Genomic DNA, 17,185 nt, shown 5'->3' with positions numbered 1-17,185 from the left:
GAAGTGACTTAGATTTCCAACATAGACCTTATTAATTAGTAGAATGACTGAATTCAGGATCTGTAAAGGGCAAAGCTGAGGTCCGTACTGCAAAATCCCACCTTCACATGGGAGATCCTACTGATAATACTTTGGCTTTAAAGACACCTTAGCTAAGGTACCAAGGGAATGAACTGTGCAGAAAAGCATTAGGCCAGAGACCATGATCTTTAGGAAGGCGTGCGTGCAAGGTTGGCCCTTAGCTGGCATCCGGGAGCTTGGATGTTTGGAGTGTTTCTACTGTTCCCTATCCAATAAGCATCGATATTGTTTATGCAAGTGCTATGGCTAATGCTGACACCTGCTAAGCATATAGAGGGTCCCTATAAAATTAGTCTCCAATGAAACCATTGGCCTTGGATCTCTAAGTAGCTTCACAAGAGGTGTCGCAATTTGATGCTGGCGGAATCAGGGAGACCCTGTATGACCCTCCCAGGAGAGGGCCTGGGTAACTTGCGCCTCATTGTCTTTATTCTCAGTCCCGTGAGCCTTTTTTCTGTGCTGATTTTGCTGTGTATTATTTTGTTGTCATAAATCTTAGTTGTGAGTATGACTCTTTTGAGGCCTGTGAGTCCTTCTAGTGAAACCTACGAGACCCTCAAATTGTTTTGGGGACTCCTGATGCTGACTTAGACTTTTCATTGGAAAAAACAATGCAAGAGCTATTAGGAGATGCAACTCCATCTGGAGGAGTGAAGGAGAGGAAAGACAGGCAAAGACTGGCCAAGTGTGGACCTCTCTCCAACCTACCCAATTTCTTGTGAGGATTTTCCTTTGTAAGAATCCCCTTCCCCAAATGGCTGCCCTTAGATTCCCAAACCATGGGGACACTGGCTAGGAACAGAGTATCATTCTTGAGCATACTTGGGATAAGAGTCTACCTCCTGGTAGATGCCAGTTGCAGGTATGTTTCCACACGATTTAGTACAGAGAAAGGAGCAGGGACATCAAAACTCTTCTCTTTAGTACCTCAAATTGGAAGTCAATGTTTCCCTATAATCATGGTAAGTTTGAGGGGGGAGCAGGGGGGCTGTGAAATGGTATTTAGCAAGGAAGCAATTGCCTAGATATTCCTGGGTGCCCCAAAACCCACATCTAGAGCAGCAGCTGCTAACTGTGCCCTGGGCTTGGGTGAGCTTCCTGAACTAGAATGAGAGTCACAGTTCTCATAGCCGTACGATGCGCTGGCTACAGAGTGAGAGTGTTAGTTCCAAGGAGGAGCTAAAATGGACATGGTGAGAATAGCATGGCATGGCTGTAGCAATTACCCACCATCTCAAAGAAGAGAAACTTGGGGAATTAACATCACTCTTAGTCACACATGCAAACCACACAATTACTTCTATTGTGAGTTGAAATTTTACAATTTATTGTAGCAATACTATCACTGATATATATTTATTGTAGTAATTGCTATCAGAAATACAAATATACACACACACATACATGGCTGAAGTCAAGAGCAACATGTAAAGAATACAGCAGGGTTAATCAAAAGCTAGTCTTTTAGGAGGCCGAGGAGGTTCAATAGTAATGGGATGAAGGATGTGAGATTCTGTTGGTAGGCAGTCACCAGCTGTGACCCTTGACAAGAAGGGCAGAAACGGGAGATTTCTGGTGAACTGAGTGCCAACTGGTAAATAATCACACCTTGAAGGTCTGAAGTGCTGGTTCTAGTAGTCATTTCTTATAAGACCTGCAGACTAGAAAACTGTGTGCGGCTGGCATGGAACTGGCGAGACAAGCATGAGAAAAGAACTAATTAACGATGTACCTTAAAGCCTCATATAAACAAAACCACCTCACTCAGCAAGCTCATCCTTCCTATCCTTCTTCCCCTCATGGCGGTTGCAGGCTCCCTACTCTCCTTTCCTTTCCCTCCTCTCTGTTTCAGCTCCGGAGTTGGGGAGCTCACAGAGAGGGGAGCTGTCTGTGCTCTGGCCCACTTCTGCACTGCCTTCTTCAAACTCCGATGCTGGCAGGAAAATCCTGCTTATGCCTGAAGGGCTGTCCTTCAAAAGGTGGCCCAGTTCCTTCTCAAAGCATTCAGCTGCTTGCTGCAGATCTCCATTCATCTTGTGAGTTAATCCTTGGAGATACCAAAAATTGGGTGTATTTTGTGGAAGCTGATTTCTGGCTCCGTTCTGTGGTTGGTATGCCACCTTCTCCTTCTCAGTCGATTTTGTGCTTATGGTCAAAGCATTTAAATGATGTAGGATGGGAGTGTCTTCAGGCTTCCCCTGATACTCCTGAAAGTTGGAAGGGCCCTGGAGTTGTTTCCTCTCAGCCTCGGGGAAAGATGAGTTATAACATTCTTCTGCTGCCAGCTCAGTGAGATCAGAAAATGCATATAAAGGATTTAGTCCCTTTTCAATAGCTTTATTTGAATAATCCCTAGCAAGTTTCCTTAGTTCTTCAATCTTCTCTTTATTCCTATTAGCTTCCGAGTCCTCTGCATTCTGAATTTGTTTCACTTTTGCCATATAGCAGCATGCAATCTGGTGATAGATGTAGGCATTGTTTGGCAAGGATTCCAATGCCTTTTGAAAGAGTTCAATAGCTTTGTCTAGATCACCTTTTTTTTGGTAAAATTTGGCTGCACTGAGAAGGACATCTGTTTGGCAAGGGGCTTTCTCCAGGGCCTCTACCACCAAAAGCTCCCCTTCGGCTTCTTTATTTATCGCTTGCAATTTCTGGGCCAGGAGAACTTTGACATACTGATTGTCAGGACTGAGCTCAATAGCCTGCTTCAGAACACTGACAGTGAACTGATTTGGTGGTTTCTCCTCCAGACGGTACATTGCGATTGCCAGCCCAGAGGCGAATTCTGGGTTGTTGGGTTTCTTTTCCAGAGCCTTCTCAAAACATACCTTCGCCCTTTCAGTTCGCTGTCTTCCACAACTTAGCAGGGTCCACCCTTCTTCACAGTCAAGCTCAGGACACTCAATACTGTAAGGATTGGAATACTTCTCGCACACCTGTTTGACTTTGTCTGTATAAGCCTGAGCTTCTGAGAGCCTGCCCATGTGATAGTAGACCCAGGCGTAGTTTCCCCAGGTGACCACACTTCGGATTTCTGCTTGGTCAGCGTGCTCTTGCTGGATTAACTCTTCGGCTTTCTGTAGGCATTTCAGAGCTGCCTCGTTTTGACCGCGTAGGTGTTTTATATAGGCCAAGAAATTGTACATCGTAGTTTTGAACTCAGTGTTTAAAAACTCAGTCTGGTTACACACTCTATCTTCTAGATCAGGCAAGACATCTCCCTTAAATAAGTCCCAGGTGAAATGGCATTTCAGCTGTGTGAGGATTTTCTCCAGAGAGTTCTTGCTGACCTCACTGTGGAGAAAATAAACATAGTCACTGTGATGAGCACACTGCACTCTGTGATGCAAATACAGGTTAACTGTGTGCGTCACTTTGAACGGGGCAGGGGATGCCAAAATACCTAGTTACACATAAGTCCTGTGTGTATCTCTGTTCCCAGAAGAGACCGGCACTTGAGTTGGTGGACTAAATAAAGCTGGTTGCCCTCTGCAGCATTCAATCTGTTGGGCCTGAGGTTGGGAGGCTGGGAGACAGGGGAAGAGGGAATCTGCTTCCTCTGCATGGCTGGTTGGGCTGGAACGTTGGTTTTCTCCTTCCCTCAGACTGGAAATGACACCATTGGCACTTACGGTTCTCGGGTTTTTGGAATAGGACTGGGACTACATCTTTGGCTTTCCTGTGTCAGCAGCTTGTAGGCAGTGGCTTGTGGCATGTCTCAGCCTCCATAATCATATGAGCAAAAGACTAATAATAAATCTCTCTCTCTAGCTCATTTACATAAATATGCATACCAGTGTTAGATGAGAATTTTTTACTGGAAAAAGTAAGGGTAGCATTTAAAAAAGCAGGTAACAATGAATGTTTACAAATTAGGTAGAAATGATACAAAAGAAGGTTAAAATTCTCAAAGAGGAAAACCAAAATGTCCAATAGTATAGAGCCTCTTCTTCCCTTGCAGGAAATGAGCATAAAGCTGAAGATCCAGTTTGGTTTCCCTGCTGAAAATACAAAATTACTTAGAAAAATCGGTCAAGGTCACTCGCTGTGAGCCCATTACTAGTATTCAATACCTGCCTGATTTTGGAGAATCCAAGATGGCTGCAGGGTAGGGGGCAGCTCTATCCATCTGCTCTGAGACACAGACCAGGTTTGAAGTCAGAACTCAGAGCAGAGAGCGAGTAAAAGTGTCTGTGAGGGAGAGCGTACGCGGAGGAGAGTGTGGCCAGTACAGGACTATGCAGACACCGGCCTGCCTGCGGGGTGCCGGAGGCCAACGGCCCTGGGCTTTCTAGGCGGACTGCCATTGCTGCCCAGCCCAGCCCTGCTGGCTGCACCGAACTGGGGTGGCTGCACATTGGCTCAGGACCCAGGAGCTACTGGGGGAGCAAGAGAAGGCCTGGGAGGTGCGGGCTTCAGGAACAGGCAGGCCTGAGGCTAAAGACCTCTCTAAAGAGGAGGAAGCAGGGACATCACCCTGTCATTGCCTTGTACGCTGTCACTGCCTTGTGTTATAGTAGAGCTGAGGGGATCTTCCCAATGCCATCTGAGAAAGACTCAGAGATAAACTTTATCTAAAATGGTCAGAGGCCCTCTAAGGAGGTGGCCGGCAGTGACTGTGGGAGACTAATTTTGGGGGGAGAGGGAGCACATAGAGAACAGGACCCCTGGGGACCCTCACTACAGCATGGGGCCGTAGAAACACTCTTTTAAAAAGGGAGCTGAGACGTACCCAAGGCTTAGCAGGGACCCGGGGGTGCAAGCCAGTGCATCCAGGCAGGATACAGCAGCTTTACTAACCAACATTTGTACACAAATGTTGTATAAAAATGGTGTTGGGAGATCTGGGCAGGTACACACACACACAAAAATGACACTAGACCACCAACTTACACCATACACCAAAATAAACTCAAGATGGATAAAAGACTTAAATATAAATCATGACACCATGAAAGTCCTCAAGGAGAATATAGGCAGGAAAATTTCAGATATTCCATGCAGCAGTATTTTCACTGATACATCCCCCTAGGGCAAGGGATATAAAGGAAAGAATAAACAAATGGGACTATATCAAATTAAAAAGCTTCTGTACGGCTAAAGAAAACATCAGCAAAATAAAAAGGGAACCAACTGTATGGGAAAACATATTTGCTAATGAAACCTCACATAAGGGTTTGATCTCCAAAATATATGAAGAACTTACATGACTCCACACCAGGAAGACAAATAATCCAATTAAAACGTGAGCAAAGGACCTGAACAGACACTTCTCCAAGGAGGACATACAGAGGGCCCAGAGACATATGGAAGGATGCTCAGCATCACTAGCCATCAGAGAGTTGAAAATTAAAACCACAATTTACATAATGTAATATTACACAGCAGAAAGAAAGAAGGAACTCCTACCTTCCACGACAGCATGGATGGAACTGGAAAATATTATGTTAAGTGAAATAAGCCAGGCAGTGAAAGACAAATATCATACACTCTTACCTATCACCTATGACCTAATCAACACAACAAACAAATGGGCAAAAGAGAACCAGATACATGGAAATGAAGAATAAACTGACGGTGACCAGATAGGGGTAGAGGGGAAAAACAGGGGAAGGAAGGGGAACATGTACAAAGGACCCATGGACAAGGACAACGGGGTGGGGATTGTCTTTGGGAGCAGGTGTTAGATGGGGCAGGGGAGAGCAATGGGGGAAAATGGAGACAACTGTAGCTGAACAACAGTAAAAAAAAAAAAGAAAAGAAAAAAAGAGAAAAACAATCAATACCTGCTTACTTTTGATCTAAGGAAAGGTGATGACCACAGTGCAAGGCCAAACCGACAGTAGAACAGCCAAGAGTGTTCCATCCTCCACTCACGTTCAACGGCAAACTGAAGAAAAACCAGCCCTCGTGAAGTAGGAGTTCTGCAGTTGCCTGACTGTAGCGCTCAGGATAAGTTTACTTGCTAGCCAGCAAAAACATGGACGAGTCTGGAACAGCATTTAGCAAATCGCTTTTGCCTCTTCCCGGCCTTTGTGGCTTAGGCCTGACACTGACCAGCAACATGTCTGTGTCTCTCCTGTTGATTCTGTTTTTCTGGAGAGCCCTGACGAATGCACACCCTTAACTCTTCCCAGACAGAAAAGCAGGTACTTTTCTCTTGCTTCATGGACTCACCTTTTTGTAGCTGTGGTCTCTGCAAGAACCCACAAAGCATATCACTTCCATTGTGTGAACATATATGCAGGAGGTAAAGTGAGGCGGATGAGACTGGAGCCCTGCAGTGAGAGCAACTGGGATTTCTCCTGCCCTGCTCAGTTCCTGAGTCAGGGCTGAGGCCTCACACATTCTGAGGAATAAGTTTCATTTCGCCTTCCAGTGACCTTTAGAGGGCTATTTTTTGTGTGTCATGTTGCTAGCTTTGCGGATACGAAGAAAAATAAAGATTGTCCTGACCCTCTCTGCCCTCGGACTGCACGGTCTGGTTAGAAGGAGCCATGAAAAGAAATGAGAACCCAAGAGATGTGAGCCACCATGCTATGTGACTAGTCCTTTGTACTTCATCTTCACCAGCACTTCCTACAGTCACACTCAGACCCAGGGAAGCTTGGTTTGAAGCAGTCTCCCTGACAGGCCAGATCCCCAGGGAGAATGAGTTTATTTCAAAAAACAAACAACATAGACACATTTGTGTTTTGTAGTTGGAAGATACCAAGGGAGGTCAGTTGCCTTACTAGTTGTTAGGTAAGTTACACAAGATCTCAAAGTCCGCTCTCACACCTGTATTTGCCTAGGCCCTGGGGCATGTTTACTGAGTTTGTGCTCCTCCTTTCTTACCAGCAGATGTTTGGCACCGTAAGATTGGAGAGAGCCTCCAGAAATTATTAATCACACCGTTGTCCCTATTTTTTGATTTCACAGACTGGCACGATTTCAGAAAAAAAATTAGGAACCAAATAGGGCTGCCAACTTATTTGGTAACACAATGACATGAGGAGAAATGTCATCCCAAAAGATACCAACACCAAGTCTTACCAACATTTTATTAAAAAGAGAGCAAAACAGCATTTTTGTTATCATTGACAACAGTAAATCCATAACTATCAGTACATACTTTCAAAATAAATGGGCTAAATTCTCCAATTGACAGATATACAGAGGTTGAATAGATTTAAAAAAATATGCAAGTATATGCTGCCATCAGGTGTAAGGACACATACAAACTGAAAAGTTAGAGAATGGAAAAAGATAGTTCATACAAACCAAAATAAAGCAGGGGTAGCTGTTCTTATACATTGAAAAAAATAAACTTTAAGCCAAAGACTGTAACAAGAAGCAGAAAAGGTCATTTTATAACAATGAAGTGGTTAATCTAAGAAGAGAATGTCATACTTGTAAATATCTGAACCCAATACATGAACACCTAAATATACAAAACAAGTACTAATAGACCTGAAGCAATACAACAAGAGCAGGGCCTTCTACACTCCTTTTTGACAAAGGATACGATCACCAGACAAAAATCAATAAAGAAACCTTGTACTTAAACGACAGGTTAGACCAAATGAAGTTAAACATTTACAGAACATTCCATCCAACAAGAGCAGAGCATATACTCTTTTCCAGCACACATGCAACATTCTATAGGATAGATTGTATATTAGGCCACACAACAAATCTTAATAAGAGGTAAGAAGAGCAAAATCATATCAAGCATTTTTTTCTGACCACTATTAGTCATAACAAAGACAGAAATGCTGCTATTTGTGCATCACCGATGCACCTTGAGGATATTAAGCTGAGATAAATAAGGCAGACAGAGAAAAAGAAAGACTGTATGATATCTCTTATATATGGAATCTAAAAAGTAAAAGTCGAACTCATAGAAACAGAGTAGAAAAGTGGTCACCAAGGGCAGAAGGAGGGGGAAATCAGGAGAAATGTGTATGTAAAAGGGAACGAGCTTTCTGCTGTGAGAGAGTAAGGGTCGAGTGCATCCCAGCAGGGACTACAGTCAACACCACTGCGCAACCGGAATTGCTAAGAGAGTAGAATTGAATGTTCTCACCAGAAATAAATGAACGACAAAAACGGGTAAGTATGTGAGGTGGTGAATGTGTTAATTAGCTACATGGGCAAGGGAATCCTTTCACAAAGTGTATGTATATCAAATCACTACAATGTACATTTTAAATAGCCTTACAATTTTATATGTCAATTAGACCTCAATAAAGTTGAATTTTACAAAATATTTTCTTAGGAATTCTTGTCACTTGTTCTTCTATGTAGTTTAAGTGCTTGAAATACTCTGCTTTTTCTTTTTACCTTCGATTTTCATTATATATTTGTTATATGTCAATTGAGGTATTTACATATTCATGTGTAATAGACATTTATGATAACATTAAGATTTAACTGAGTAGATTAAAAATAAGACGTTTGGAAATAATTCTAATTTAATTAAAAAATGCTATTGCCTTTCTAAAAATCAATACATTTGCCAAGGTTTCTTTACTTATTAGTTTACATCATGTGTTTTTGAAAGTTGCTCTAAATACTCTCTACATGTATATGCGTAAAATTTAATAAACTACTGAGCAATACTTAAATGAGATATTTGAAGGGAGGACAGCAAAAGTAGGTAGAATGATGGCTGCAGTAACTTGACACAGAGAATATCTAAGTTTAGGTGGAACGTGGGGAGGTGAAGGCTCTTCCTATCTGAAGACTGTGTATCTAGTAGAAAACATTGTGGGGGGATGGAAGTCCCTCTGGTCCCGGAGGAGGTTTCTCATGGCCTCAAGCTGCAGCCTTGAGGTTTTGCTAACCAGAAGCAGATAAAAGCAGCACTCCGACTTCTTAGGAAATGCCCAGAATCAAGCCACTGAGAGTATTTGCTCCTTCTCCTGCTCACCTACCTGGATGGGGAAAGACAGCCTTTTGATGCTGCACACAGACCTCAGCCTCATCTCCTCCCAGGGCCTAGTCAAAGCTATTACTAGATTAGTCTTGAAATTTTCAGAAATAGTTCCCATTTAAATAGAAAGGGTAGGAGTCCCCAGGGAAATCCCTGAGGCAGCTTGTACCACAGATGCTGTGGTATATGCACCAGCTGACATGTGAAGGAAGAGGCAGAACTCATGCCTGGTTATTTGGTCAGAACAGGCACAATCCAAGGAGCCCATCCCTTCAAGGAACTTTCCAGAGCAGTGCTTCTCACACTTCAGTGTGCCCATGGGCCAAATCACCTGAGGGTCTTGTTAAAGTGCACTTCTGAATTCAGCAGGTCTGGGTGCTGCCTTGATAACAACCTCCCTGGGGTGTTGGACGCAGACCACACTGTGAGTAGCCAGGGGCCAAGAAGACATCACTTTTTGGAAGTGATTTCCCATCACCGATTTCTCATCCCTAAATAGCCCTTGGAGCGTCAAGTCTATGTCAAGGTCCTTCCCTCCCTTCTGACTTGCCGCCGGCTCTGGGCTTCCCCCACTGACATTCACACACCTATAAGGCAGGGAGCAGTGCCTAGAAGTATCTGTGGTCCTCTTTAAATATGTATTTTTCCCCTTAGGCGTTATTTCCGATCAGGATTTCAGAACGCAGGGCCCAGTAATTTGCATTCTAATAGAGCACTCCGGGTTGGTTGTCAGAGGGGCTCTCTGCAACACAATTGGAAACTCTGCAACACTTTCTTCCCTGTTCACCGGGGAGGTCTGGCAGGTCTGTAAGAGGACATTTTCCTCAATTCTGAAAGGACAAATTGCAAGGTAGAGGGGACCTCATTAAAGATGGGAGTTTTGCAGTGCTGAATTAGTCATTAGCACAAGTGACCACAACCAACCACAACGCAACCCCCAAGCCTCCGATTTTGTCTTACAAAATAGAAGAAAGAAAAGAGGGACCAGGACCTCCAGGAATTGTCCTTCTGTCCCCAGTCCTCATTGCCCAGATTTTGCCTGAAAGGACGCGAGCAGGTTTTCCCCCTAATCACTCTCAACACGCGCCAGTCCCTTCCCTGCTACTAGCTGCCAGCGCTGCGCGAGCGCCCACCTCAGTATCCACTGGCTGCCTGCCTCTGTAAACAAAAAGAGCCACAGAAATAAAAACGCATGAACTGGTAAGAGAGATTCATGATCAGGCTAAGCTAAATGCACCTTTCATCCATAAGCAAACACTGGATCAGGATAATTCTGGAAGCTGCACGACAGAACAAGATTTGTGAGAAATGCTCCACTTCCTATCAGAGAAGCAAGGCATATTTCCTTCATGATGGCTGCTTCTCTGTAATTCTGAAAAGCTGATTTTATGTTCTGCTTGTGGGCTGCAAGGAAGCGCTGAAGAGGACTCCACCCCTGGCGCTAGGGCTTAGGTCTGTGCTTTCACGGAGAGGAAATGGAAACTGAAACCAGTGCGAAGCTGTCAAGGTTCCTGGTGAGGAGAAACTGAAACCGAAGGTGCCAGAGCTGAGCTCACTCACTGGTGGCAACGTTGTTCTACACAGGTTCTGGAATTGTGTTTGCGAGTTTGTAAAAAGGCACTAGAGATGCCTTGCAGATGCTAGGCCCTCTGGCTAGAGATTCTGACCCAGTGTGGGGCTGGGCTGGACCCAGGAAATGGCGATTTTACGTGCACTCCGGAATCTCTTTTGCAGGAGTGAAATGGAGGGTCCTTAAGACTTTGCTTACATTTAACTCTAAATCCTAGTTCTAGAAATCATGTGTGTGTGTATTTATGTATATATTGCCCTCAGAGGTGAGCCTTTTCCCCAGACAACCCCCCGAGGTAGCAGAAGACAGGAACCCATATCTGATTAATGATCTGGACCTTTGGCAGGCTCAAGGAACATCTTCATCTAAGTTAGGCTTCAGCTCCCGATCCTTAAGGTGGAATAACCCCCTGGCTACTTTCCCATGAGGCCAGACAGAGGGGCACGAGAAAGAATCTCAGAGCTGTCCTCCAGACCTGAAAACATGATTTGTTCCTCTTTCCTCACCTTTGACAATCGACTCCCAGTACAATCCCGAAGCTCTAACCCATGGTGTCCTGTAATTTCGCCCTATATAATCAGTAACCCACACCCCGTCGGGGAAGTCCGGCTCTTGAGCGCATAGCCAGTATCCCTCCATGGCAGTTCTCGGTGTCTACAGGTAGGGCCTGCTAGCTCCATGTGGGCAGCGGGAGTTCCTGGGCCGCATTTTGAGAAGCACTGTTCTACATGGGTTTTGAAAGGCAGTTTCCTAGTGTCTTGCCGGAGATAATGTAGCGAGTCAGGCGATCTAGTACAGAGGAAAACAACCACAGGCCACCTGGGTTTGGGGTATCTCTTTCACCAGCTTTGGGATAGTTCTTGAGTCCCATCATTTAGCCTCCTTTCCTTACTTTTAAAAAGGCCTAGAATGAATTGCCTTTTCCCTTCCATCCAAATTATAGAAAACTATGCTACGGGAGATGCATCGTTACCTTCATCCAAGGTGTAGCGCTAGGGAGTGAGTCGCCATCAAAGGGTGGTCGTCCTCACTCTCAAACAGGAGCCCCGAGGGCCCAGTCCTCCCAGTCCCTGCCCCTTCTCTCTAACGGGAGCATAATTAAAAGCATAAAGACACTTCACCCTTTTGGCCTTTGTGCGCAGAGCCAGGAAATGCTTGGCACTGGATTTCGGCACCTTGGGAATGACCCTGCTCTGACACCTCCTCTCTGTGTGAGCTCTTGGGTATGTAAATTGCCTTCTGAGATCCATTATACTCACTTAGAAAGTGAGGCTAATAAAAATGAGTAGTCCTTCCTTCCTAGGGCTACAGGAAAGATGATGTGAGGTGACGCACACAAAACACTTAGAGGACACTACCAACCACTGAGATGACGATGGGAGATAAAGAGTTGAACAGAGTACACTACTGACTAGTGATCACATAAAAGCCATTACAACCGTGATCACCAGTACATTAGTGTTACAATCTTAAGTGGGTGAAGCAGGCAACAGAGCTCCTCAGTGGGTGGGGCAGAGGAGGGTACCCATGAGGCAACCAGCAGGTGCTAGGCATTTCCCCATGTGGCTCCCCTTTTGACAATTTTTAGCACTGCTGGGGAGGAGCAGTCCAACCTGTGGCGGTCCTACAGCCTCTGGGAACAGGGCACATTGATGTGGCGTTAGTGCAGCATAGTCCAGAATGCCCCTCTCGACTTCCTCCTCTCAGGAAGGCTCTGGACACACCCAGGCACAGGTCATTGCAAAACAATTGCAAAACAGCAGGCCTGCTCCCAAGGCTCTGAGCAGAGCCATTTTTTCCAGTCCACCTTACTCAGGCAGGTACAGTCAGCAGTATTTGTGACCAGGAGCTCATTACATTAAAAAAGGTAATCCCAGGCATTTGGCAGTGAACTACTCTTACCCATCCGGGCCCTGCCCCCTGGCCCCTGACAGGCACCTGCAGAGTATCTGGGAGCCCTCCGGTTTTCTTTTCTGCACTCCTTCCGTGGGCACTAGCATGCTTCCTCTCCACAGGTTGTTTGATGGGAAAGGCTTATTTTCTCTCAGTTCTGTTTCTCCTGAGGCTTTATGTGCTGACAGAACTTCAGGTGATCTATATGCATTTTTAAAAACATTTTTAAAGATTTTATTTTATTATTTATTTTTAGAGTAGGGGAGGGAGGGAGAAAGAGAGGGGGAGAAACATCAATGTGTGGTTGCCTCTTGCACGACCTCCCCTGGGGACCTGACCCGCAAACCAAGCACGTGCCCTGACTGGGAATCGAACTGGTGACCATTTGGCTCGCAGGCCGGCACTCAATCCACTGAGCCACACCAGCGAGGGTCTATATGCATTTTTAAAAATCAAGGGTACAAAAGTTATACTTTACATATAATAACATGCACCCATTTCAAGTGTACAGTTTGATGAACTTTGACAAATGTATATACACTATGTACCCAAGTAACTATTACCACCATCTCCTTATAGACTATGTGTATCATCTTCAGTGTTTCCCCTGTGTGCCTTCCTAGTCAACTCAAACGCCCCCCGCCACCACCCCCTGACAAACATTTCTCTGTTTCCCATCACTAGAACTTAAATCAGTATTAGAAAAGAGATTAGGTCATTAGGTTTTGAAATGACATCATTGTTTCCTGTTGCTTACCAGCTCTCATTGGAGCAATAAAAATCAACTATAAGCTTTCAGTTTGTTTTCATATAAGAAATTGGGGGGAAGAATGCCCGTCTGTAAAAATTGTTTCTTCTACTTCCCACCGTGAAGTGACCCAAAACTTTCAGAGCACAATTCCTCTCAATGTGACTTGGATTCCATCTTTAATAATGTCTGCTGAAAAGAAAAGCTTCCTTTTTAAAATGACAAGAAGGACACCTTTTTTAGTCCTTCAAAGAAAAACAGCAAAACCCCATACAGAGTACTTCCCTTAGTTGCAACCCTGAATCAGCAAACTTCGTTCCCGAGTGGATCTAACTGCTCCTGCCAAGCCCTCCCTCTCATCCTGGCTCCCCGCTCCCAGCTCCACCAGCTGTTCCAGGGAATAATTCTAGAATTAGGGAGCTGAGTGCATAGACCAGAAAAAGCCCCAGAAATAAAAAGTGCCAACTCTGATAAAGGCACATTTAGTCCATAAATAACAGCACAACTCAGGAACTTGTCTGACCTTGAGAAATTCAGCTGACTATTTGCGTTCAAGATCAATAATGTTTCTTCATTCTTATCACTGACCTCATGACTGCAATCTGCTGCTCTGCAGGTCCACGCTGGTCTGTCTGCTCCTCAGAAATCTTCCTCATCTGCACCAGATAAATGCTCAGGGAGCTATTTAAAGGGGAAAGTGAGCGTGGGGATCATGCATCAGAGGATTCTTCCGTCACATTTCTGAGTCATTAGGAAAGGGCAGAGGAATTGGAAAGTGAAACTGATTTTAAGTTAGGAGGAGGAAAATAATACTTAAGCTGGATCAGCTCTGCCTTAGTGAACGACACTGTTTACAACTGACTGAAACTATGTAACTGAAACACACATCTGGCTACCTGCCACTAAAGCCAATACTCCAGAGAAGCTGACATAAAAGACAGTGGTTTATTTTCAGGCAGGCCACTGAAAGATGGGGCAAAGACCATCTCCACATAGTGCAGGTGTAAGTTTTTATAAGGAGGAAGAGGGGAACAGAACAAAGATCAAGGAAGGAGGCTGGAAAGTTCCCTACTTGCAAACTAGCACAGTCCATTCCAGTAAGTCTGGTGTGCATCATCCTGGTTTAGTCCATGTGACCCTGACTTTATGTCCCTGGTTCCAGGGTTGAAAGGTCAGCAAACCTCCTGGAACTGGGTTGTCTGTTTCTTCGTTTTATTATTAGAGAGAGTAAGGGAGGGAGAAAGAGAGGGAGAGAAACATCAATGTGTGGTTGCCTCTTGAACGCCCCCAGCCGGGGACTTGGCCCACAGTTCAGGAATCGAATGAGTGACCCTTTGGTTTGTAGGCGGGCATTCAATCCACTGAGCCAACCAGCCAGGGCATAACATGCTGTTTATGTACAAGCTGCATATTGGTCAGAGTCAGCACTTACAGAAACAACATCAAAAGAATGGTGGGGTGGGTTACAATTTCCCACTGTTACAATTTTCCACTGTTACAACTCCAAGTCAGCACTCCCTCTGACCACAAATTTAAGGTAGCTCACCGAATTTTTAGTAAGTCTTTAGGAGATTCAGAGATAGGGGTTTCTGGGACCACATGATGCAGAAAAATTTTTCTAAAAATCTTTTGTAAAAAAGTAGTTTTGTCCCGTAAGTTTATCTGTGGGAGACAATTTGTACCTGGAGAGATGGATTTAATTCTGTGTGTTCAATTTACTAGCTCTGGGATTACCCATGAGTCATATCACTGAGCCTGAATTTTCTAATTTGCCCTATACTCAATATAGGAAGCCAAGCCTGGAGCAAACCTTGAGCCATTTAAATCTCTGAGTAATCTAAGACAAACATTTAGTTTGCCCAGCTGTAAGATGAGAAATAGTAACATGTAATATTGTTTAATGGCTGGTTAGTTAGCTGATAAATTTACATACCTATATTTATGCTTTAAGCTCTGAAGGAGTAATATTACCCTAAGAGATTTTTTTCACTTTTATAAAATTTCTGAAGGAGTTCCGAATGAACCTCCCCAAAATGTGCCACTTTGGTATGGGGACTATTTTGGCTAGCTGATGATGGCCAAGAACCAGGAAACTCAAGAAAAATTTTACCCCTCCCTTAACTACCTAAAAGAATTTATATAGGCACAAGACAATGCAAACAAAATTAGAGGTTAAAAATAGAAGGTGATAAAAGAAAAGCTTGCTTTCTTTATACACATTTTTAATATTAGAACTCATTCTTTTTTAACAGCTATATTAAAATGTAATTCACATACCATACAATTCACCTACTTAAAGCATACAATTCAGTAATTTAAGCATTTCACAGAGCTGTACAACCATCGTCACAATCAATTTTAGAATACTCTCATTACCCTCCAAAGAAGCCTCACATCCGATTTGTCATCACCTCCTAGTCTATCATTCCTCCAAACTCTAGGCAACCACAAATCCTCTTTCTGATTCTATATTTGCCTACTCTGGAGATTTCATTTAAAAAGAATCGTACTGGCCCTGGCTGGTGTGGCTTAGTTGGTTGGGTGTCTTCCCGCAAAGGAAAAGGCCACAGGTTCCATTCCAGGTCAGGGCACATGCCTGGGTTGCAGATTTGGTCCTGGTCAGGGTGCATGCAAGAGGCAACCAAATGGTGTTTCTCTCCCTCTCTTTCTCCCTCCCTTCCCCTCTGTCTAAAAATAAATAAATAGAATCTTTAAAAAAAAGAATTATACACTATGTGACCTTTTATGACTGGCTTCTTTCATTTAGCATAATGTTTCCAAGGGTTCATCTATGTTGTAGCGTGTATGAATAAGTATTTTTATTGCCAAATAACATTCCATGTATGGATATACTGTATCTTACTTAATATATAGTTCACCAGTTGACTGATCCACTTTTTGGTTATCATGAATAACGCTACTATGAACATTCATGTACAAGTTTATGTGAATATGTGTTTTCATTTTTCTTGAGTAAATATCTAGGAATGGAATTGCTGGAATGTATGATAATGCTTTGCTTAACAATTTGAAGAACTGCCAAACTATTTTCCAAAGTTGCTGCACCATTTTACATTAAGGATTTTAGTCATTAAGGATTTCCCTCCTTGCAGCCTCCCAAGGAGGTGCAGATTACCAGCAATGAGACAGCTGCACTATAAATCGTAAGGAAAATTTCTAATTCATCAAACAAAGTTACTCCCTTTCGCCCAAAGTAAAGAATGGGGAAATGGTGAAAGGAGGGTAGAAGGGCACAGGAGATTAGGGTCTCTAGCTGGAGTCTGTATTGCCCAGGTGGAAATCCAAGGTTGATTGTGCACATGGCAGGGGTTCTAACACAGCCTTGTATGTACTTATTTTCCGGATTCTAAAGCTGCAGTGCTTCCAGTTGCACAGACACAGGTTGTGCAAGCCCGTTGACATGAGACAGGAAGACACACGACTCAGGCCTGCTGCCTCCAGGGGCTATGTCTGAGCTCTAGGGGGAAAGTGGCTACAAGCAGAGGCTGATGAATCTTTTGCTGAGGTCTCTGAGGTTGAGAAACGATTAGTATCACTTGGCACCCAGACAAGGATGAGACAGGTTCTCCTCACTCTTTCATGGGTGTCGTTACACTTAAGAACATCTTTGTCAGGGATATCGTGCTGCCAACGTGGCAATCAAATACAGAGAATGATGAGATGTATTGAAGCCCTTCTGTGAGCAGAGGACATTGATGGCTGTGGGTGCTGGAACCATGCAAACAGCTGAAGTGATCGGATAAATCTGACAGACTAGTTAGGAGACACCTACTGGGGGGCATGTTATGTACCAGGGTGAGCGTATCAGAGGAGTCATCATATATCTTGCACTGGGAGATGTGATCAAGGGCCAGGGAATCACAAGTCATTCCAATTAATATGGCTCCATTTGTTCCCTGGATATTGACATTTTAGGAAACATGGCTCTACACCTCATTTTCTTTATTGTTTTCCA

At 44.0% G+C, this 17,185-nt stretch overlaps 1 protein-coding gene across 1 annotated transcript; it reads right to left on the bottom strand.

The window, feature by feature from the left end:
• Positions 1 to 1,480: 1,480 nt before the first annotated feature.
• On the bottom strand, positions 1,481 to 13,866 carry IFIT3 (interferon induced protein with tetratricopeptide repeats 3). Its single transcript, XM_054572811.1, has 2 exons — positions 13,798 to 13,866; positions 1,481 to 3,375 (listed from the first exon to the last, which is right to left on the bottom strand). The coding sequence occupies exons 1-2, from the start codon at positions 13,863 to 13,865 to the stop codon at positions 1,899 to 1,901; spliced, it is 1,545 nt and encodes a 514-aa protein (XP_054428786.1). The 5' UTR covers position 13,866; the 3' UTR covers positions 1,481 to 1,898.
• Between the last annotated feature and the right edge of the window lie 3,319 nt (positions 13,867 to 17,185).

This window comes from Pteronotus mesoamericanus, unplaced genomic scaffold (genome assembly GCF_021234165.1).
Source record: "Pteronotus mesoamericanus isolate MK-2021 breed Mesoamerican mustached bat unplaced genomic scaffold, CSHL_Meso_final contig_24, whole genome shotgun sequence".
NCBI lineage: Eukaryota > Metazoa > Chordata > Mammalia > Chiroptera > Mormoopidae > Pteronotus > Pteronotus mesoamericanus.
This window is presented reverse-complemented; position numbering and strand designations above follow the sequence as displayed.